Here is a 21,658-nt window from a genome sequence, read left to right on the forward strand (position 1 = left end):
TATGTGCACATGAACTGTCGTTTTTATTGACAGCCTCATCTTGTTTTGGAAAATGTGTTATGAAAAAATGAAATACCTCGCTTAAGTTATATAGTTTTTCTGAAACCATTAATAAATCTTTCCCAAATTAAAAAAAATAATAAACTCCCAATTAAGATCCACACTTTGCAGATCTTTGCCTATTGAAAGCAAGCTAATAAAGATCGGCTCAAATGAAAAACGACATGGCAAGATGGATATATTTTACGGTCAGCCAGGTTTGATGTGCTTTCTTAAAAGGTCTCTTTACACCTAACTTGGTTTAAACGGAAAAAAAAAAAACAATATTTTACGAAAAAAAATAAATTAAGTCCAACACAAACATAAAAAACCGATGTCCCCTTACGGGTGTAAACGCCACGCCCTTCGGGACCGAAGTTCGGAGATGTAGCCACTGGACTACAGGGCGGCTCGTTGAGAATTGGAAAGCAAATTTAACGGTACCCCTATGCACATGAAATGCAGTTCTTGTTGATAGCCTCATTCTACTTTGGAAAATGTGCTATGAGAAAAATAAAGACCTTTCTTAAGTTGTATATATATATTTTTTGAAATCCATTAATAAATCTTCCCCCCCCCCCCCCCAAAAAAAAAAGCCCTCTCAATTAATATCCATATTTTTGTAGGTCTTTACCTATTGGATAGAAGCTAATGAAGAGAGGTTAAAAAGAAAACCTTGCAAGATGGAAATATTTTACGTTCCACCAGGTTTGATGTCCTTCCTGAAAAGATCTTTTCACACCTAACTTGGTTGAAAGGGGAAAAGAGATACATACCAAAAATGGTTTCTATGTTATCATTTACCATGTAGTCTTCAGATCTTTGTAAATGTGTTTGCTTTTCTCTATGCGAATTCTAAGGAAATCTGTGAAGAAATATCCTTTCCACCTTTTTTCGGAGAAATGCTTATGTCAGCATTTTTGTTGAGCGTCAGGGCTAAATATCTCGAAAAAATGCGTGGCTATCCCCAGTTTTCTTTAAGAATTCCAGCAGCCCTTGCCAAGATCTACTTTTTCCGCATGGTTCTAATCTGGCACAAAAACCTTTTTATTTAGCATGTTTAGTAGGCAGCGTCCTTAATTGACCACAATTAAGTGATGAACCGCGGCTTTGCAATCCAAAATTTCCCTAAGTTTGACAGTTGTACCAGAGAAAGTTTCGCTTCTTCTTTTTTGCCCATTTTTCCCCACTCTGTATTTTTTTCTAAAACAACGGAAAGCAAAAAAATTTAAATGTAGCAGTTTAAAACTGCCATCAGGTTAGGCAGCGTGGTAGATATGTTTTTTTTTTTTTTTTTTTTTTTAATAATTTTAATTTACAAAACACAGTTCTACAATACTTACTTACGTTACTTACAATACGGGTCACTTATGCTGGCAATACAATACTCAATACAGTTCCTTACAGAAAATACAATTACTTGCAATATGGGCTACTTACACTGCTAACAATATAATACTCTACTTACATTACTTGCTGTACGTACAGTTACTTACAATACGTTATACTGTATATTGACTTTGAGGAGGGAGGAGTACTTCTCACTAAAACATTTAATTAAGACAAATTTTCAAGATTATATTTAATGTGTAGCTTACTGATAAAATCCTGAATGGAGATGGCCAGGCTATTTAACTTGCTTGAATAAATATAATGGCGCATAAATAAGGTGGTGTAGTTGAATTTCCGTATTATTGCTATGTCGTGGGAGCTTGCAGTAATACCGAACAAGGTCTCCTCTGTGGTAAGAGAAATTTGACACGCATTCACTTGGTTGAACCAGTTCAAGACTTTTTGGGTAAACAATTTGGTAAACAGACATTCGATAAAAGAGTACTCAATTGAATCTTTATCTCCGCAGTATAGACATTCATCGTCCGCCTTAATACCAAATCTGAATAATTCTTTCTTAGTTACTATCGTTCTATGGATTAATTTAAATTGAAACTCTTTGAGTTTAGTTTCCTTACAAATATTTTTTAGTGATTTAAAGATCTTAGTCCACACGTCCCTTTTTAAAGAGAGTTTTTCGCTCCAACGTTTAGGGCCCGTTTGATCTTCGGTGTGAATCTTAACGTTAAGCAAATTATAAAAGTCCTTTGACTTAGCCTTGTGCAGATTAATTTGTGTCGATTCGTTGGGGAAAAGATATTATTATTTCCGGTAAAAAATGATTTGTTGATGATGTCGGAGCACTTGGCTAGAGACCTTAAGCGTTCCGGAATAGCACTAACAACTTGATGATACTGTAAAAAATTGGATTCACAGGAATATTTATCTCAAAACTCGCGGAATGTTAAAAAATTGCCACTCTCATTCAATAGGTCATTAATTGATAGAATACCCTTTTTAAACCATTCACTAAGGAAGATGGGTTTCCCGTCCACCAATATATCTTTGTTATTAAACAATACTAAACTCCTGCTTTTGATCATACGAGTAAAGAGTTTTTAATTCGTTGAAGAAGTCTAGTATCTTCTTATAGAAGGGCGGGAGGTCTTTAGAATAATTTTTGTCGTAGTTGCACCTTAGTAGAAAGTTTAACCCTCCCTTTCTTCTGAAATAGTGCTCTGGAATAATACACCAATTACTATTGTCCGAAGTCCGCAACAGTCTCGGGATCCAGGCGAGTTTTAGGGCTTTTAACATAATATCAAAGTCGGTCATACGTATTCCACCGTTGTCTGGATCTTGGTAAAGGCCTGATCTTTTTATTTTATCTTTTTTGTTTTTCCAGAGGAACTTAAAAGATTTTGTTCTTACAATTTCCACAATTCCTTTGGGAATATCCAGATTAGAGGCCGAATAAATAAGTTGCGATATACCCAAGGTTTTAATTAACATGGCTCTTTCAAATATCGTCAAGTCCCGTGAACTCCACATATCCAGCTTAATTTGCAACTTTTGGATCTTTTTGTCGAAGTTGAGCTCGTTATTCTCCTTAATATTATACGAAAAATATATCCCCAATATCTTAACGGGGCTGTGGAACCATTTTAAATCCAGAGGCTTACTTCTATTACTTTTCCATTTCCCCAACCAAAGCGCCTTCGTTTTCTTTACATTTAGGGACAGGCCGGCAATTCGTTCGAAATCCCCAACAATTTTCAAGGCCATTTCTAAAGATTCTATGTCCGCATTGAATAGATTTGTATCATCAGCGAATTGGGACAGCTTGATTTCCTTACCGAAGACTTTGATTCCTCTCACGTTGGAATCCTGACGTATCTTATTTGAGAGTACCTCTGCAGAAAGAATAAACAAATAAGGGGAGAGTGGGCAACCTTGTCGAACTCCTTCTGATGGTTTAAACCAATTGGTTATAAAACCATTGTTTTGTACCGCACTTTCGTGTTCGTGTAGAATATCTTAATCCAGCGCTTGATGTCACTACCAAAATTAAAATGGTCTAGAGTTTTCATTATAAAGGGCCATTCAATCGAATCAAAAGCTTTACGGAAGTCTAGGGAAGTTAGAATGCCAGGTAAGTTTTGTAGACTCGTATATTCCATTATGTCACTTATAAGTCGGATATTTTCCCCAATGTATCTCCCTTTTACGAAGCCTGTTTGGTCAGAGTGGATAAGGTTTGGTAGTGTCGGTTCAATGCGTTTGGCTATTGCTTTTGCCGCTATTTTAAGATCAGCATTAAGCAAAGTAATCGGTCTCCAGTTTGAAAGATCTAGGAGTGACCCGTCTTCTTTCGGAACTAAAGTAATTATTCCCCTTCGTTGTGAAATGGAGAGTTCACCTTTCTCGTGCGCTTCGTTAAAACTTGCTATTAAATCGTTTCCTAAAAGATCGAAAAAATAGGTATAAAATTCAACGGTAAATCCATCTTCCCCCGGTGCTTTATCATTCTGAAAGGTTTCTAGTATCTTTTTGCATTCTTCGTACGTAAGTGGACCCTCCAAGGTTCCTTGCACGTCCTCTGAAAGCTTAGGCGATTCAACATTGTCATTGAATGTGTCATAAGCAGTTTCAGAAAAGGTTAAATCCGAGGTATATAGGTTTCTATGATAATCTTCAATTTGCTCTAGAATCAGTGTCTCGTTGCGCGTAATAGAATCATTTTGTAATCGAAGTTCACTGATAGTTTTTTTGTTGTAATTACTTTTTTCAAGATTGAAAAAATGCTTTGCTGGGCGTTCACCATTTTTTATCCAGCGACATTTTGCTCTAAACATTGCCTGTTTTCCTTTTTCTTCGTAAATTGACTTAAGTTCCGTTTTCAGTCCGTCATACTCCCGTAGTACTCCATCGATGTAAGGAGAAGAAAAATTATCGCAGATAATAACATCAAGTTGGTCTATTCTACGTCTTAATTCCTGTTCTCGGTTGCTGATACATTTTGCTTTATTTTTGGAAAAGGAAATAGTCGCAGATCTGATTTCCATTTTCATTAACTCCCAAAAGAGCCTCTTATCCGTCACATGGCTATAATAACTGCACGCGTGAGCGTATGTATCACGAACCTTACTCACATACTGCATGTCATTCAATAGGGTGTTGTTAAATTTCGAGAGTCCTGGTCCCCGAGGGAGTTTGTTGGGCCAAGATAGCAAAATATAAATTGCGTTATGGTCAGGTGCGATAGCATGGTAAATTTCCGAATTCTTTACATCCCCAGAGAGATTTTTTGCAATTAAGAAAAGGTCAATCCTAGATTTAAGTTTAAGAGATTTTGATTCGTACGTAAATTTGCGTAACTTTGGATGTCGCATTCTTTGAATATCCACTAAGTCAAACATTTCCATCGTTGTCAGAATGAGATTACGGTAACTGGACGGTTTCCACGGTGCACCTCCGATCTTATCTTTTTTTGATAAAGTACAATTCCAGTCTCCCCCGACAATTAGCGAGGTGAGCTCTGAATTATCGATTAGGCAATTGTTGAGCTCTTGCATGAATTGGAGTTGATTGGCTTGGTCATTAGGTGCGTAAATATTGCACAGTGATAGTTTTTGTCCATTAAGAGTGACTGTAATAAGCACTATTCTGCCCGAGTCATCGGCATAAGAATAATCAACTTTTGGTTGTACAAAGGGATTAATTAAAATACACACGCCTTTACTATGCGTGGTGCCATGTGAGAAAAATAGCTCGCCACCCCATTCTTTTCTCCAAATATTTTCACCGGCTCGAGCTGAATATGTTTCTTGTAAAAAATAAATGTTTGCTTTTTGATCTTTTAGGTATGAAAATATACTCCTCCTCTTGATTTGATCTCTGATTCCCCGAACGTTCAATGATAAGACGTAAAATTTGGACAAACTACCCGTATTCATATTACTCGAGAGAAAAGAAAAAAAAGGAATTAAATTACGAGAAAAAAAAATACAGAAAACTCACTAAAGTATAAACAATCCAGACAACGCTCACAGACAAATACACACAACAACACAAAAGAGAACAACTAAACCTTTTTGCAAGTAGGGTAAAGAGATAAGTCACAGTTCCAAACAGAGTCCGTCCCCTCTCCCAAAATAATTCTAAAAGCAGGCTACAGATTCTCGAGGTCCTCTAATTCGATGATTTTGATGGGTTTCCCGTTCGGTGAAGTCTGCACGTAAATTATTCCGTCCATCGACCATGCGCTCAATAGTTCGCAATCTCTACGTTTCTCGTTAGCTCTCGACATGATGCGGCGACGATAGGAAGTTAAATTTTCGTTGATGAAGATCCTTGTCGACTGTACTTTCGTTGCGTAAGAGGAGTCGGGGAAGAGGTCGGCCAGTTTGACATGTTTAAGTTTTGTTCTAGCTCTGTAGAGATTCGTCTTGGCTTTGTGACTAATAAATTTTGCAATTATTGCTTTGTTGCCCCGATTATTTAATTTATGGGAAATTTCAATGTCATCGGGGTTGACAGGAACCTCTAGCACTTCTGCTACTTTTAGGATGGCCTCTTCTGTGGAGTTGTACGCGCTTTCTGGAATTCCAGGGAATTCAAGAGAGTTTTTCCTGGTATATTGTTCTAAACGGTCTTGGAGGTCGTAAAGCTCTGCTATTTCCTCTTGTTGTTCATTTATTCGTTTCTTCGCATCGTCGAGCTCTTTCTCCGTAGCTGCAAACTGTGTCCTGGCTTTAGTAAGTTGTTTCTTGAGGTCCACAATCTCACTTTGCTGTTTGTTTACAGTGGATTTTAGTTCTTTTACGTCTTCGCTGATTTTCTTGTTTTCCAATAGAATATTATTGACTGTGATTTGTATATCTACCAACATCTTGCTTAAGTCCGTTAGACTAGGTTCTTTGTTGTGGTTTTCGGTGGTTGGAGGTTCTGTTGCGAAGGTTTCGCCTTCGACAGCCGCCATGTTGGTTCGCTTGGAATTTGACTGTCCTTCTTCAATGGAGCCACGTTCACCACGTTTATGCTTTCGACCTCTTCCAGTCATATGATTGTATCGTGGGTCATTCCCTGCTCGTTAATACTAAAAAGATTGATTACTTTCACATTGAAGGGAAAAATATTGGGGACGTAGACTGCTGCATTAAAACGCGTGCCTCGCGCTACGTCCACGCATGCCCTCCCCTCCTCCGTGGTAGATATGTTACCGGAGAATTGCATGGCGTGACACCGTAGCAAAGAGATCAATTTAGAAATATTAACGTTACACTTACGTTTTCGTTACAGGCACACAATTTATCGTTTCGGTTGGGATTTGTTCCCTCTTTTATTAAAGAAAAATGAGAGAATTGATAAAAAGAGATTACCAAGGAAGAAGTAACGAAGCCTTTATCGTCAGTGTAAATGCTTTGTTACAACTGCACGCGCCATCCTACTTTTGGCTACTTGTCCAGGCGCGCATGGCAGAGTGATCACGCGCGCGCGAAAGTTAAATTCGAAACTTTTTAAAAGCAGGATGACGCGTGTAGTTTTAACAGCGTATTTACCCTAACGAAGACCGCATTAGGCAGTTGAAATCCAGGTGTGCTGCAAATAATTGGTGATAGAATATATTCAGCACAAAGCGAAGATTTGCAGGTGAATAGTCTTAATTATTGTAATGCTTATCTTCTGTATATTTTGCTGCAAATGCCTTTTACTATTTTTCGCCAGCAAGAGACGATGCTAGTATGTTGTTGTGAAACAAAATCTTCGCTGTAAAGAAATTTGGAAATTTTGACTTGCAGGACAATCCAACTGCATTAGTAAAGACATACCTATATCTATTAAAAGCCAAAACGATCGCAGTACAGACTTAACCGCGGAGTTAGACCGCATACACGAACTAGTTTCGAGTTTTTAATTTGAAAACTTCCGACAGAATTACAGTAATCGGGTTCTGCTTTTGGTGCTTTGTAAAACTCTTTAAAGGCTGGTTTTCACTAGCGACGGAGTTGTAGTTGGAGTCGTAATCAGAAATCTAAAGTGATAAGATCTAGAGAAAATCAAACCAACCGAGTCGGAAGCAGAAAACCGATTCTGCATATGACTCTGTCGCTTACGATCTAGTGAGAACTAGATTGTCGGGAGTCGGAAGCAGAAGCGGAAGAATAAACCAATCGCAATACTCGATTCCGGTCCTTGTGATTGGTTGGTTCTTCTGCTTCTGCTTCCGTCTCTGACATCCTAGTTTTCACTGGATCATAAGCGACGGAGTCGTAAACGGAATCGGAAGAAATGGAATCGTTCTGATTCTTCCGACTCCGATTCCGTCGAGCGTATGACTTCTGTTATGACTCCGATTTTCGATTTTCACTAGGTTCATAAACGCTCTAAGTATACTTCTCAGTTAGTACGCGCGCTGTGATTGATCATTTTAGCGGGCCGTATTCTACTGTACGGCTAGCTAAAAGTCAAAGCTGTTTTTGTCGCCAAAATGTTTCGTGATTTATCACAAAGTGTTCTTAACTTTTTTTAGCAAGTAAAAGTTTATAATTTCCTTTTTCTTCTGCAATTGTGCATTAAAACCTGCTAACGACTTAAGAGTCACTTAACAACGATTTCAGATTGACTCGTTTTGCTTTGGAGTGCCTCAGAAATTTGATGCCGTTCTTTCCGCGTGATTATTACATGGCTCGGTCTCACAAGGACTGGGAACTTTCCTGAAATCGATATTGAAAGCGGTCTAGATTTTCCCATCTAGACCGGCATCTAGACCGGTAATGTTTTGCAGTGAAAAAGTTTCTAACTAAAATGCAAAATCATTGACTGTTTTCATCTAACAATATTTATTTATGGAAGTGCCGAAAAGCCTGATGAGAAGAAAAAGGAAAGAAGACTAGCAAACTTTGGCAGAATTAAATTCAGCTCATCGCCGTTCGCAAGCAAAATGTCAGTTAGTACAAACCAGTTACATTAAACAAATTAAATTGTTTCTGTTTGCGCCATATAATAAACATCGTATTAACCGAGCTTAGTCGGTCTTTGCTTTGAGAGAATCTTGACCGAGGTCGTGTGTACAGACCTCACTGCGTTCGGTCTGTACTCACGACCTCGGTCAAAATTCTCCCATACAGACCTCCTACTTGGTTAATAAGAGCAAATTACGACTCCGTCACTAGTGAAAACCAACCTTGAAGCCTAATTTTGTTTGGGTACTTTATTTTGGTTGTTACATTTCATTGCACTAAGTTTTTTTTTGAATTTTTCTGTCGATAATAGCGACTCTAATGCGATCATTTGCGGTTGTTGACAAGTCGAGGTTGTACTTTACTCGAAATAGAGCGTGCTTTTTTCAACAGTAATAAAAAGCCCCAGAATAATATTTTACAACCTTGAGAAGCAAAACATTTCGACTAATCACAACGTTAATCTCAAGTGATTTTGGGCTATGCCGCATTGGAATATATTTTATGAAAAACTGTTCCAGAATGAGATTTTTTAACCACGCGCACTGCGAATTCTGAACTACTGGTTTTACTCTTAAATAATTTGCCAATGCCTAATAGCGCTCTCACACAAATATCCAAAGTTAAGGAGCCTGCTTCCTTTTGGAATTTTCAAAACCGAAAATCTTGTGTTGTTAATAATGTCCGCCATTTTGTGGCCATCGGCGTCGTTTGTAGTTTTTTTGCGAAATTTCTGGAAAATAAAAGCAGACCTAAGCAAAAAATCATATCACATCTCTAAGCTCATCATAGGGTATCTCTGAGCGAAATGTAAAGGTTTTTCATTTTTCAATCATGCGCCACATTTTTTTGATTTCACGCGGTCTTCGGGGGCATTCCCTCTTAACGCTCGTGATTTACATGAAATATTCAACGCCTGCATTCTTCTTTCCTATCAGCAACCATTTGAATACTTGACTGTATTAATATCAACCCAGACCTCAACCAAGTTCCACTCCAGCGAACAATAATAACTCAGTATATATGTTCTTTGTTGGTTACATTTTTTCAGAAATGGCTTCTCAAAAGTGGATCGTGTTGTGCGCGAAAAAAAAAAATTATAATAATAAAATAAAATAACGGAGTCTCCCCGCTGAACGCCATGCCCTTCCGAACCGAAGTTCGAAAATGTAACCATTGGCCGGGCTACTGGGAGACTCCTTGAATTGGGTAGCAAATTCAACGCTACCTATATGCACATGAAATGTATTTTTTATTGACAGCTTCATCTTGCTTTCGAAAATGTGACACGTGGGCTCTGAGAACGAGATTGCCATGTTTTAAACCAAGGCACGCATGCGCCGTGAAACGGGAACTCCTAAAATCTTGGAGTCTGGAAATTGATTATTCCAGAGCTCCGTGTCTTGGCGCTGACCAAAAGACACTTGGGCTCTTGGAACGAGATTGCATTGCACAAGGCATGGTTTAAGCGCCACGCGCGCACTGGGGTTGACATTGACGCAATCAACTACGCTACCAAGTACACGACTAAAAGAAAGCAAAAGTTTCTTACTGTGACCAAATCAAGTTTAATGAACCCGTACTAAATTCAGGAACACCAAAATAGCAGCATATCGCTAACCACTAACGTTTAACGTCATCCAGCTGAAAAACTAGTTGTTTTCTGTGGAAAATTGTAGTGAAGTCCAACTGTAAACATGTACCTGCAGATGGCGTAGTGCGCGCGCAAAACAAGTGCGAAATACGCAAATGTTTTACTTACTGGGGATGTGACAGGAAAAAAAATGCACCGGGCACCGTAAAAGTTTTGAAAAAAGATCAATAACTTAAAAAAGAAAACGCGTGGTTACCCCCACATTTTGTTATGAAATGGAAGTGGCAAGCCTATTCAACACGTGACTAGTTTCTGGTTGTGAGCAAAAGGTATTTAGACTATATTTTATCTGAACCAGAGGAAGGCTGTTGGAGACGCTAAAAGCAATGTTGCAACGATTTTGATATTAAAAACATACAAAAAATGGATTTTATGTTACCATTTACCATGCAGTTTTAAGATCTTTGTAAATGTGTTTGCTTTTCTGTTTGTACAGGCGAATTCGAAAGGAAATCTGCGAAGAAATATCCTTGCCTTCTTTTTTCCAGAAAATGCTGGTTTCAGCATTTTTGTTGAGATTCAAGGCTAACTATCTCGAAAAAATGCGTGGCTACCCCAGTTTTTCTTTGTGGATTCCAATAGCCCTTGCAAAGGTCTACTTTTCCCACGTGGTCCTTACGTAGCGCAAAAACCTTTGTATTTAGTAGGCACCGTCCTTAATTTGTGAGGTTTCCCAAACAATGTTTAATTACAACCAAACCCTGTTTTGATAGTTTCTTATTGTTTCTGTTTGTTTGGCAAGTTTGCAAAAGTTTTTGAAAGGAAAGTCTAACCCGTGCATTAAGTAGCTTATTTGCATAGTGCAGCGCGTGCATTTTCAAATCCGAGTCGGTGTTTTCACCAGTCAACAAATCTTGACAGAGATTTCTTTCGTTGTCTTTTGTGCTGAGATGCTGCAACAATTTTCACCAACGCCAAAAGGCTGCTATCATCATGTGTGTTTCTTTAACATTGTGAAATTTTACGCTGCGAAAATAAAATAGACAAGGAGTTTTGATAACTCAACCAACAAAATCGAAATCGTTATTCGAGTTGATTAAAGAAAGCGTCATCGTAATTTTGCTGATTATTTCTGCTGTGTTCACATATTTTCAGCCAAGCTTTTAATATGTTCTCAAACATTTATCAACCTTAAACATATTTAAAAACTAGGGATATTATATGAGTTCGATGTACGTTTTCACACGAAAGCGGGGAAGTCCAATTTGTCATGTTTTACTGACTGTACAAAACACGCATCGGCGGGCGCTCTTATTCATCGACAACAGACAATTTATTGGAGTTTTACACAAACAAAACTGAGCAGTATCGACAGACATAAACTTAATTGTCACTTATCGCGCCTTGATAAAACATCAAGCGTTGCTTACAATTCAAGCGAAACTCAAACTTGCAATTAATTTTGTTTTTACTTTTCGGTCGAGATAGACTGGCGAAATCCTCGCAAGTGTGTGGCAAGAGGAGGGAAACTTTGAAGTCCTGAAACGCTGCTATATTCAAATATATCCAACCAGTTTTTTGCCGTGTTATGGAAAGGCTGTTAATCTTCAACGTATGTGAAACTTAGAGTGGAGTAATGTGGAGTTCTTGTAAAAGAAGTAGCGGAACACAACTTTGTCAGTAATATCATAAAGCTTACTTCACTCAAACTGGAGCAACCTACGACGAAAATACTGAAGTAAAATTCCAACAGACATGAACGTTTTGGGTTGTGGGCCATAAGCATCAAACATTTTTGGAATTTCGGACGCCATTTCCCCGCGCTACATCCGCAAAAATCCTCGATGCGGCCCTTGCGAAGATCTACTTTTTCCGCATGGCTCTAATCTGGCGCAAAAACCTTTTTATTTAGCATGTTTCGTCGGCAGCGTCCTTAATTGGCCACCATCAAGTGATGAACCGCAGCTTTGCAACCCAAAATTTCCTTAAATTTGACAGTTATACCAGAGAAAGTTTCGCTTCTTCTTTTTTGGCTATTTTTCCCCACTCTGTATCTTTTTCTAAAACAATGGAAAGCAAAAAATTCAAATGTAGCAGTTTAAAACTGCGATCTAGTTAGGCAGCGTGGTAGATATGTTACCGGAGAATTGCATGGCGTGACACCGTAGCAAAGAGACCAATTTAGAAATAATAACGTTACACTAAAGTTTTCGTTACCGGCAAACAATTTATCGTTTCGGTTGGGATTTGTTCCCTCTTTTATTAAAGAAAATGAGAGAACTGATAAAAAGAGATTACCAAGGAAGAAGTAACGAAGCATTTATCATCAGTGTAAATGCTTTGTTACAACTGCACGCGCCATCCTACTTTTGACTACTTGTCTAAGCGCCTACGGCAGAGTGATCATGCGCGCGCAAAAGTTAAATTTGAAACTTTTTAAAAGCAGGATGACGCGTGTAGTTTTAACAGCGTATTTACCCTAATGACGATCGCTTTAGGCAGTTGAAATCCAGGTGTGCTGCAAATAATTGGTGATAGAATATATTCAGGTCAAAGCGAAGATTTGCAGGTAAATAGTCTCAATTATTGTAATGCTTATCTTCTGTATATTTTTCTGCAAATGCCTTTTACTTTTTTTCGCCATCAAGAGACGATGCTAGTATGTTGTTGTGAAACAAAATCTTTGCTGTAAAGATATTCGGAAAGTTTCACTTGCAGGACAATCCAACTGCATTAGTAAAGACATACCTATATCTATTAAAAGCCAAAACGATCGCAGTACAGACTTAACCGCGGAGTTAGACCGCATACACGAACTAGTTTCGAGTTTTTAATTTGAAAACTTCCGACAGAATTACAGTAATCGGGTTCTGCTTTTGGTGCTTTGGTTTGGTGCTCTCTAAGGCTGGTTTTCACTAGCGACGGAGTTGTAGTTGGAGTCGTAATCAGAAGTGTAAAGTGATAAGATCTAGAGATAATCAAACCAACCGAGTCGGAAGCAGAAAACCGATTCTGCATATGACTCTGTCGCTTACGATCTAGTGAGAACTAGATTGTCGGGAGTCGGAAGCAGAAGCGGAAGAATAAACCAATCGCAATACTCGATTCCGGTCCTTGTGATTGGTTGGTTCTTCTGCTTCTGCTTCCGACTCTGACATCCTAGTTTTTATTGGATCATAAGCGACGGAGTCGTAAACGGAATCGGAAGAAATGGAATCGTTCTGATTCTTCCGACTCCGATTCCGTCGAGCGTATGACTTCTGTTATGACTCCGATTTTCGATTTTCACTAGGTCATAAACTCTCTAATTATATTTCTCAGTTAGTACGCGCGCTGTGATTGATCATTTTAGCGGGCCGTATTCTACTGTACGGCTAGCTAAAAGTCAAAGCTGTTTTTGTCGCCAAAATGTTTCGTGATTTATCACCTAGTGTTCTTAACTATTTTTTAGCAAGTAAAAGTTTATAGTTTCCTTTTACTTCTGAAATCGTGCATTAAAACCTGCTAACGACTTAAGAGTCACTTAACAACGATTTCAAATTGACTCGTCTTGCTTTGGAGTGCCTCAGAAATTTGATGCCGTTCTTTCAGCGTGATTATTGTATGGCTCGGTCTCACAGGGACTGGGGACTTTCCTCAAAATCGATATTGAAAGCGGTCTAGATTTTCCCATCTAGACCGGCATCTAGACCGGTAATGTTTTGCAGTGAAAAAGTTTCTAACTAAAATGCAAAATCATTGACTGTTTTCATCTAACAATAATTATTTATGGAAGTGCCAAAAAGCCTGATGAGAAAAAAAAGGAAAGAAGACAAGCAAACTTTGGCAGAATTAAATTCAGCTCATCGCAGTTCGCAAGCAAAATGTCAGTTAGAACAAACCAGTTACATTAAACGAATTAAATTGTTTTTGTTTGCGCCATATAATAAACATCTTATTAACCGAGCTTAGTCGGTATTTATGGGAGAATCTTGACCGAGGTCGTGAGTACAGAGCTCACTGCATTCGGTCTGTACTCACGACCTCGGTCAAGATTTTCCCATACAGACCTCCTACTTGGTTAATAAGAGCTAATTACGACTCCGTCTCTAGAGAAAACCAACCTTGAAGCCTAATTTTGTTCGGGTACTTTATTTGGTTGTTACATTTCATTTCACTAGGTTTTTTTTGAATTTTTCTGTCGAAAATAGCGACTCTAATTCGATCATTTGCGGTTGCTGACAAGTCGAGGTTGTACAGTACAACCCAAAAATAATGCACGCGCAAGAAGTGGCGCAAGAACACGCAAACCGCCGCAAGAAGTAAAAATGTCGTGTTTTTGCGGTTTACCCGCAAGAACATTCGAAGCGCAAGAAGTTGAAAGTCTATCCGCAAGAAGCCGCAAGAAGTTGAAAATCTAACCGCAAGAAGCCGCAAGAACTTATGAATCTTACCGCAAGCCGCAAGAAGGCGCAAGAAGTTGTTGCAGTCAAACAGTCTGTTCGTTTATAAGTGCCATGTTGGTGGTCGAAATGCTCAGCGTTTGCTCGCAATGTTATCCATAAGATATGTCACTGCAGTGGGAAGAGATATATTTCCAACAGCTGAGACCAGATCTGGATTTATGTTTGCTTATATTGTGAAAATAATATCGAACGCACTCGCGTGTTCATGATACCTACGGGAAAGAAGCCCTTCGATCACTTGAACAGTCTGCTGGCAGATTATGCGACAATCACAAAACGTCTCCAAGTAATGAAGCTCATGAAGAAACAGTCCACGTAGAAAAATCGAACTACGATGTAGTTAGTCTGGGGTCCAACTCTTTTTGCTTCTGAATGCAAAATTCATTATCATTCAGAAGTGTTGTCTTCTCCTTGCGGATATGTGAGCGAAGACAACTTTCGTTCAAATCGCACACTGAACCGCAAAGACTGCGTGTGCACTACGATGTTGTAAGTTTCTTTAAGAACTTTTCGCAGAATTAGTATTACAGGCGAAAAGCCCTTGCAGAAAATATATTTTGTGTTTCTAAACAAACAGTAATCAAGGAAACTTGAAAGTCGCCTATGGAAGCGAACTTCGTAAATTCTACCCTGTTTGCAATGCGGTAAAACATTACCGGTATAACTATGGTTGTGATAAGCACATAAATGATCTTCTGAACAGCGAAATCTCATGAGTTTGCCTTATGCATTCCTCTTATTTCGAAGAGAATCCCATTGAACGAAATCTTTCAAGACAGCATGCACTGATAACAATCATGTTGTTGTGACGCCTTGAATTTGCATAAACTCTTCAAACATTACTGATGCGTGAAAAGTCACGCTTTTGTCATGCGTGCATGTAGTCCTGTGCTTGTTTTCGCCGACTGAGAAACTTGCTTGTTTCAAAATTTGGGTTATACTTGGAAGTTACTTCCCAGTAAATGTGTGTTTTTTTAACCTTTGTTCCGGACAGAAAAAGCCATTTCAAATAAACTCATTTCGCGCCGCTATCACACCGCGGGCCCGGGACTCCGGGACACATCGTAATAACATTGTAAACAGTAAAATTTCCTCCATGTAGCCGGAAAGCAAAACAAAGTGAACCCAGTATCTAATTCAGAACCAACCGATAAAACATGTACTGTTACTAAACTGATGAAAATAATTATAGACCAACAAAAAGCCAAAGGCCTTATCTCTGTCTCAATCTGTAAAGTTATTTTGAGACACTCTCGATTCACAGGTTGCTTAGCACGTGACGAAAATCTTCCCACTGTCAGAGATAAAATCTACCAACTGATTTATTCGCGAACGAAAACTCTCTCCAAGGACGACCTCAACAGCGTTTAGACTTTATATGGCTTACACTTTAGAACTTATAATATTAGTCACATCATTAAGAAGCTTCCGAAGATCTCTTGTGTAACGGTAGCCGTATACGTAGTAAGGTCGACGATTTGTTTGTTAGTCGGTACGGCTGAGAATCAACTTCTTCTTCTGTTATATTTGTTTACGTTTTGATGGATTGAAATACAGCTTTGTGGAACATGTAAACAGCAGCTCACGCCGATCAACGAATTCGAAGTTTCATCAAACGCGCATCCGTTCATTACTTTTTCTTTGGTCGTTCCCGGGGATCGGTCCAAATTCGAATTAAGTTAGACTCATGAAAAGTTCGTTGCCTGAACTGAACTTTAGAGTTTAAATTGTCAAGAGTTAAGAATTTGTCGTTTTAATGCTTCTTACGGTAAGCGCGGCGCTAGTTATGTTTTTTTCGTTGTGCCTGTTAGTTGTGTTTTTTAGAACCCGTCGCCAAGACGGTACTGTCTTGATACGGATTTTCGCGTGCTAAGAGCGTTAGCGCAAAGAAGTTCTTGCGGGTTGAAAATCCTACCGCAAAGAAGTTCTTGCGTATCGAAAATCCAACCGCAAAGAAGTTCTTGCGGTTTTAACTCCTAACCGCAAAGAAGTTCTTGCGTCTTGCAGGATCCAAGCGCAAGCGACCCGCAAGAAGCCGCAAGAAGACGCAAAAAGAAGTTCTTGCGCGTGCATTATTTTTGGGCTGTACTGTACTTAACTCGAAATAGAGCGTGCTTTTTTCATACATTAATAAAAAGCCCCAGAATAATATTTTACAACCTTGAGAAGCAAAACATTTCGACTAATCACGACGTTAATCTCAAGTGATTTTGGGCTATGCCGCATTGGAAAATATTTTATGAAAAACTGTTCCAGAATGAGATTTTTTAACCACGCGCACTGCGAATTCTGAACTATTGGTTTCACTCTTAAATAATTTGCCAATGCCTAATAGCGCTACTACACAAATATCCAAAGTTAAGGAGCCTGCTTCTTTTTGGAATTTTCAAAACCGAAAATCTTGTGTTGTTAATAATGTCCGCCATTTTGTGGCCATCGGCGTCGTTTGTAGTTTTTGGCGAAATTTCTGGAAAATAAAAGCAGACCTAAGCAAAAAATCATATCACATCTCTAAACTCATCATAGGGTATCTCTGAGCGAAATGTAACGGTTTTTCATTTTTCAATCATGCGCCACATTTTTTTTTGATTTCACGCGGTCTTCGGGGGCATTCTCTCTTAACGCTCGTGATTTACATGAAATATTCAACGCCTGCATTCTTCTTTCCTATCAGCAGCCATTTGAATACTTGACTGTATTAATCTCAACCCAGACCTCAACCAAGTTCCACTCCAGCGAACAATAATAACTCAGTATATATGTTCTTTGTTGGTTACATTTTTTCAGAAATGGCTTCTCACAAGTGGATCGTGTTGTGCGCGAAAAAAAAAATTATAATAGTAAAATAAAATAACGGAGTCTCCCCGCGGGGGCTGAACGCCATGCCCTTCCGAACCGAAGTTCGGAAATGTAACCATTGGGCTACTGCGAGACTCCTTGAATTGGGTAGCCAATTCAACGCTATCTATATGCACATGAAATGTATTTTTTATTGACAGCTTCATTTTGCTTTGGAAAATGTGCTACGCCTTTGGTCAGCACCTGACCAAAAGACACGTGGACTCTGGGAACGAGATTGCCATGTTTTAAACCAAGGCACGCATGCGCCGTGAAACGGGAACTCCTAAAATCTTGGAGTCTGGAAATTGATTATTCCAGAGCTCCGTGTCTTGGCGCTGACCAAAAGACACTTGGGCTCTTGGAACGAGATTGCATTGCACAAGGCATGGTTTAAGCGCCACGCGCGCACTGGGATTGACATTGATGCAATCAACTACGCTACCAAGTACACGACTAAAAGAAAGCAAAAGTTTCTTACTGTGACCAAATCAAGTTTAATGAACCCGTACTAAATTCAGGAACACCAAAATAGCAGCATATCGCTAACCACTAACGTTTAACGTCATCCAGCTGAAAAACTAGTTGTTTTCTGTGGAAAATTGTAGTGAAGTCCAACTGTAAACATGTACCTGCAGATGGCGTAGTGCGCGCGCAAAACAAGTGCGAAATACGCAAATGTTTTACTTACTGGGGAGGTGACAGGAAAAAAATGCACCGGGCACCGTAAAAGTTTTGAAAAAAGATCAATAACTTAAAAAAGAAAACGCGTGGTTACCCCCACATTTTGTTATGAAATGGAAGTGGCAAGCCTATTCAACACGTGACTAGTTTCTGGTTGTGAGCAAAAGGTATTTAGACTATATTTTATCTGAACCAGAGGAAGGCTGTTGGAGACGCTAAAAGCAATGTTGCAACGATTTTGATATTAAAAACATACAAAAAATGGATTTTATGTTACCATTTACCATGCAGTTTTAAGATCTTTGTAAATGTGTTTGCTTTTCTGTTTGTACAGGCGAATTCGAAAGGAAATCTGCGAAGAAATATCCTTGCCTTCTTTTTTCCAGAAAATGCTGGTTTCAGCATTTTTGTTGAGATTCAAGGCTAACTATCTCGAAAAAATGCGTGGCTACCCCAGTTTTTCTTTGTGGATTCCAATAGCCCTTGCAAAGGTCTACTTTTCCCACGTGGTCCTTACGTAGCGCAAAAACCTTTGTATTTAGTAGGCACCGTCCTTAATTTGTGAGGTTTCCCAAACAATGTTTAATTACAACCAAACCCTGTTTTGATAGTTTCTTATTGTTTCTGTTTGTTTGGCAAGTTTGCAAAAGTTTTTGAAAGGAAAGTCTAACCCGTGCATTAAGTAGCTTATTTGCATAGTGCAGCGCGTGCATTTTCAAATCCGAGTCGGTGTTTTCACCAGTCAACAAATCTTGACAGAGATTTCTTTCGTTGTCTTTTGTGCTGAGATGCTGCAACAATTTTCACCAACGCCAAAAGGCTGCTATCATCATGTGTGTTTCTTTAACATCGTGAAATTTTACGCTGCGAAAATAAAATAGACAAGGAGTTTTGATAACTCAACCAACAAAATCGAAATCGTTATTCGAGTTGATTAAAGGAAGCGTCATCGTAATTTTGCTGATTATTTCTGCTGTATTCACATATTTTCAGCTAAGCTTTTGCTGATTATTTCTGCTGTATTCACATATTTTCAGCCAAGCTTTTAATATGTTCTCAAACATTTATCAACCTTAAACATATTTAAAAACTAGGGATATTATATGAGTTCGATGTACGTTTTCATACGAAAGCGAGGAAGTCCAATTTGTCATGTTTTACTGACTGTACAAAACACGCATCGGCGGGCGCTCTTATTCATCGACAACAGACAATTTATTGGAGTTTTACACAAACAAAACTGAGCAGTATCGACAGACATAAACTTAATTGTCACTTATCGGGCCTTGATAAAACATCAAGCGTTGCTTACAATTCAAGCGAAACTCAAACTTCCAATTAATTTTGTGTTTACTTTTCGGTCGAGATAGACTGGCGAAATCCTCGCAAGTGTGTGGCAAGAGGAGGGAAACTTTGAAGTCCCGAAACGCTGCTATATCCAAATATATTCAACCAGTTTTTTGCTGTGTTATGGACAGGCTGTTAATCTTCAACGTATGTGAAACTTAGAGTGGAGTAATGTGGAGTTCTTGTAAAAGAAGTAGCGGAACACAACTTTGTCAGTGACATCATAAAGCTTACTTCACCCAAACTGGACCAGCTTACGACGAAAATACTGAAGTAAAATTCCAACAGACATGAACGTTTTGAGTTGTGGGCCATAAGCATCAAACATTTCCCCGCGCTACATCCGCGAAAATCCTCGCAGCAGCCCTTGCAAAGATCTACTTTTTCCGCATGGTTCTAATCTGGCGCAAAAACCTTTTTATTTAGCATGTTTAGTCGGCAGCGTCCTTAATTGGCCACCATCAAGTGATGAACCGCAGCTTTGCAACCCAAAATTTCCTTAAATTTGACAGTTATACCAGAGAAAGTTTCGCTTCTTCTTTTTTGGCTATTTTTCCCCACTCTGTATCTTTTTCTAAAACAACGGAAAGCAAAAAATTCAAATGTAGCAGTTTAAAACTGCGATCTGGTTAGGCAGCGAGGTAGATATGTTACCGGAGAATTGCATGGCGTGACACCGTAGCAAAGAGACCAATTTAGAAATAATAACGTTACACTAAAGTTTTCGTTACCGGCAAACAATTTATCGTTTCGGTTGGGATTTGTTCCCTCTTTTATTAAAGAAAATGAGAGAATTGATAAAAAGAGATTACCAAGGAAGAAGTAACGAAGCATTTATCATCAGTGTAAATGCTTGGTTACAACTGCACGCGCCATCCTACTTTTGACTACTTGTCTAAGCGCCTACGGCAGAGTGATCATGCGCGCGCGAAAGTTAAATTTGAAACTTTTAAAAGCAGGATGACGCGTGTAGTTTTAACAGCGTATTTACCCTAATGAAGATCGCATTAGGCAGTTGAAATCCAGGTGTGCTGCAAATAATTGGTGATAGAATATATTCAGGTCAAAGCGAAGATTTGCAGGTAAATAGTCTCAATTATTGTAATGCTTATCTTCTGTATATTTTTCTGCAAATGCCTTTTACTATTTTTCGCCAGCAAGAGACGATGCTAGTATGTTGTTGTGAAACAAAATCTTTGCTGTAAAGATATTCGGAAAGTTTCACCTGCAGGACAATCCAACTGCATTAGTAAAGACATACCTATATCTATTAAAAGCTAAAACGATCGCGGTACAGACTTAACCGCGGAGTTAGACCGCATACACGAACTAGTTTCGAGTTTTTAATTTGAAAACTTCCGACAGAATTACAGTAATCGGGTTCTGCTTTTGGTGCTTTGAAAAAATCTCTAAGGCTGGTTTTCACTAGCGACGGAGTTGTAGTTGGAGTCGTAATCAGAAGTGTAAAGTGATAAGATCTAGAGATAATCAAACCAACGGAGTCGGAAGCAGAAAACCGATTCTGTTTATGACTCTGTCGCTTACGATCTAGTGAGAACTAGATTGTCGGGAGTCGGAAGCAGAAGCGGAAGAATAAACCAATCGCAATACTCGATTCCGGTCCTTGTGATTGGTTGGTTCTTCTGCTTCTGCTTCCGACTCTGACATCCTAGTTTTTATTGGATCATAAGCGACGGAGTCGTAAACGGAATCGGAAGAAATGGAATCGTTCTGATTCTTCCGATTCCGATTCCGTCGAGCGTATGACTTCTGTTATGACTCCGATTTTCGATTTTCACTAGGTCATAAACGCTCCAATTATATTTCTCAGTTAGTACGCGCGCTGTGATTGGTCATTTTAGCGGGCCGTATTCTACTGTACGGCTAGCTAAAAGTCAAAGCTGTTTTTGTCGCCAAAATTTTTCGTGATTTATCACCAAATGTTCTTAACTTTTTTTTAGCAAGTAAAAGTTTATAATTTCCTTTTACTTCTGAAATCGTGTATTAAAACCTGCTAACGACTTAAGAGTGACTTAACAACGATTTCAAATTGACTCGTTTTGCTTTGGAGGTGCCTCAGAAATTTGATGCCGTTCTTTCAGGGTGATTACTATATGGCTCTGTCTCACAAGGACAGGGAACTACCAAATTGATGAATTTGATTTCGTGAAATCGATATTAAAAGCGGTCTAGATTTTCCCATCTAGACCGCCATCTAGATCGGTAATGTTTTGCAGTAAAAAAGTTTCAAACTAAAACACAAAATCATTGACTGTTTTCATCTAACAATATTTATTTATGGAAGTGCCAAAAAGTCTGATGGGAAAAAAAAGTAAAGAAGACAAGCAAACTTTGGCAGAATTAAATTGAGCTCATCGCCGTTCGCAAGCAAAATGTCAGTTAGTACAAGCCAGTTA

The 21,658-nt window shown here is 38.8% G+C and overlaps 1 protein-coding gene across 1 annotated transcript; it reads right to left on the minus strand.

The window, feature by feature from the left end:
- Positions 1 to 4,959: 4,959 nt before the first annotated feature.
- LOC149109705 (uncharacterized) lies at positions 4,960 to 6,594 on the minus strand. The gene has a single exon (XM_089294508.1). The coding sequence runs from the start codon at positions 6,431 to 6,433 to the stop codon at positions 5,543 to 5,545; it is 891 nt and encodes a 296-aa protein (XP_089150634.1). The 5' UTR covers positions 6,434 to 6,594; the 3' UTR covers positions 4,960 to 5,542.
- Between the last annotated feature and the right edge of the window lie 15,064 nt (positions 6,595 to 21,658).

This window comes from Orbicella faveolata, unplaced genomic scaffold (assembly GCF_042242905.1).
Source record: "Orbicella faveolata isolate gen_17 unplaced genomic scaffold, um_ofav_v1 contig_25, whole genome shotgun sequence".
Taxonomy (NCBI): Eukaryota; Metazoa; Cnidaria; class Anthozoa; order Scleractinia; family Merulinidae; genus Orbicella; species Orbicella faveolata.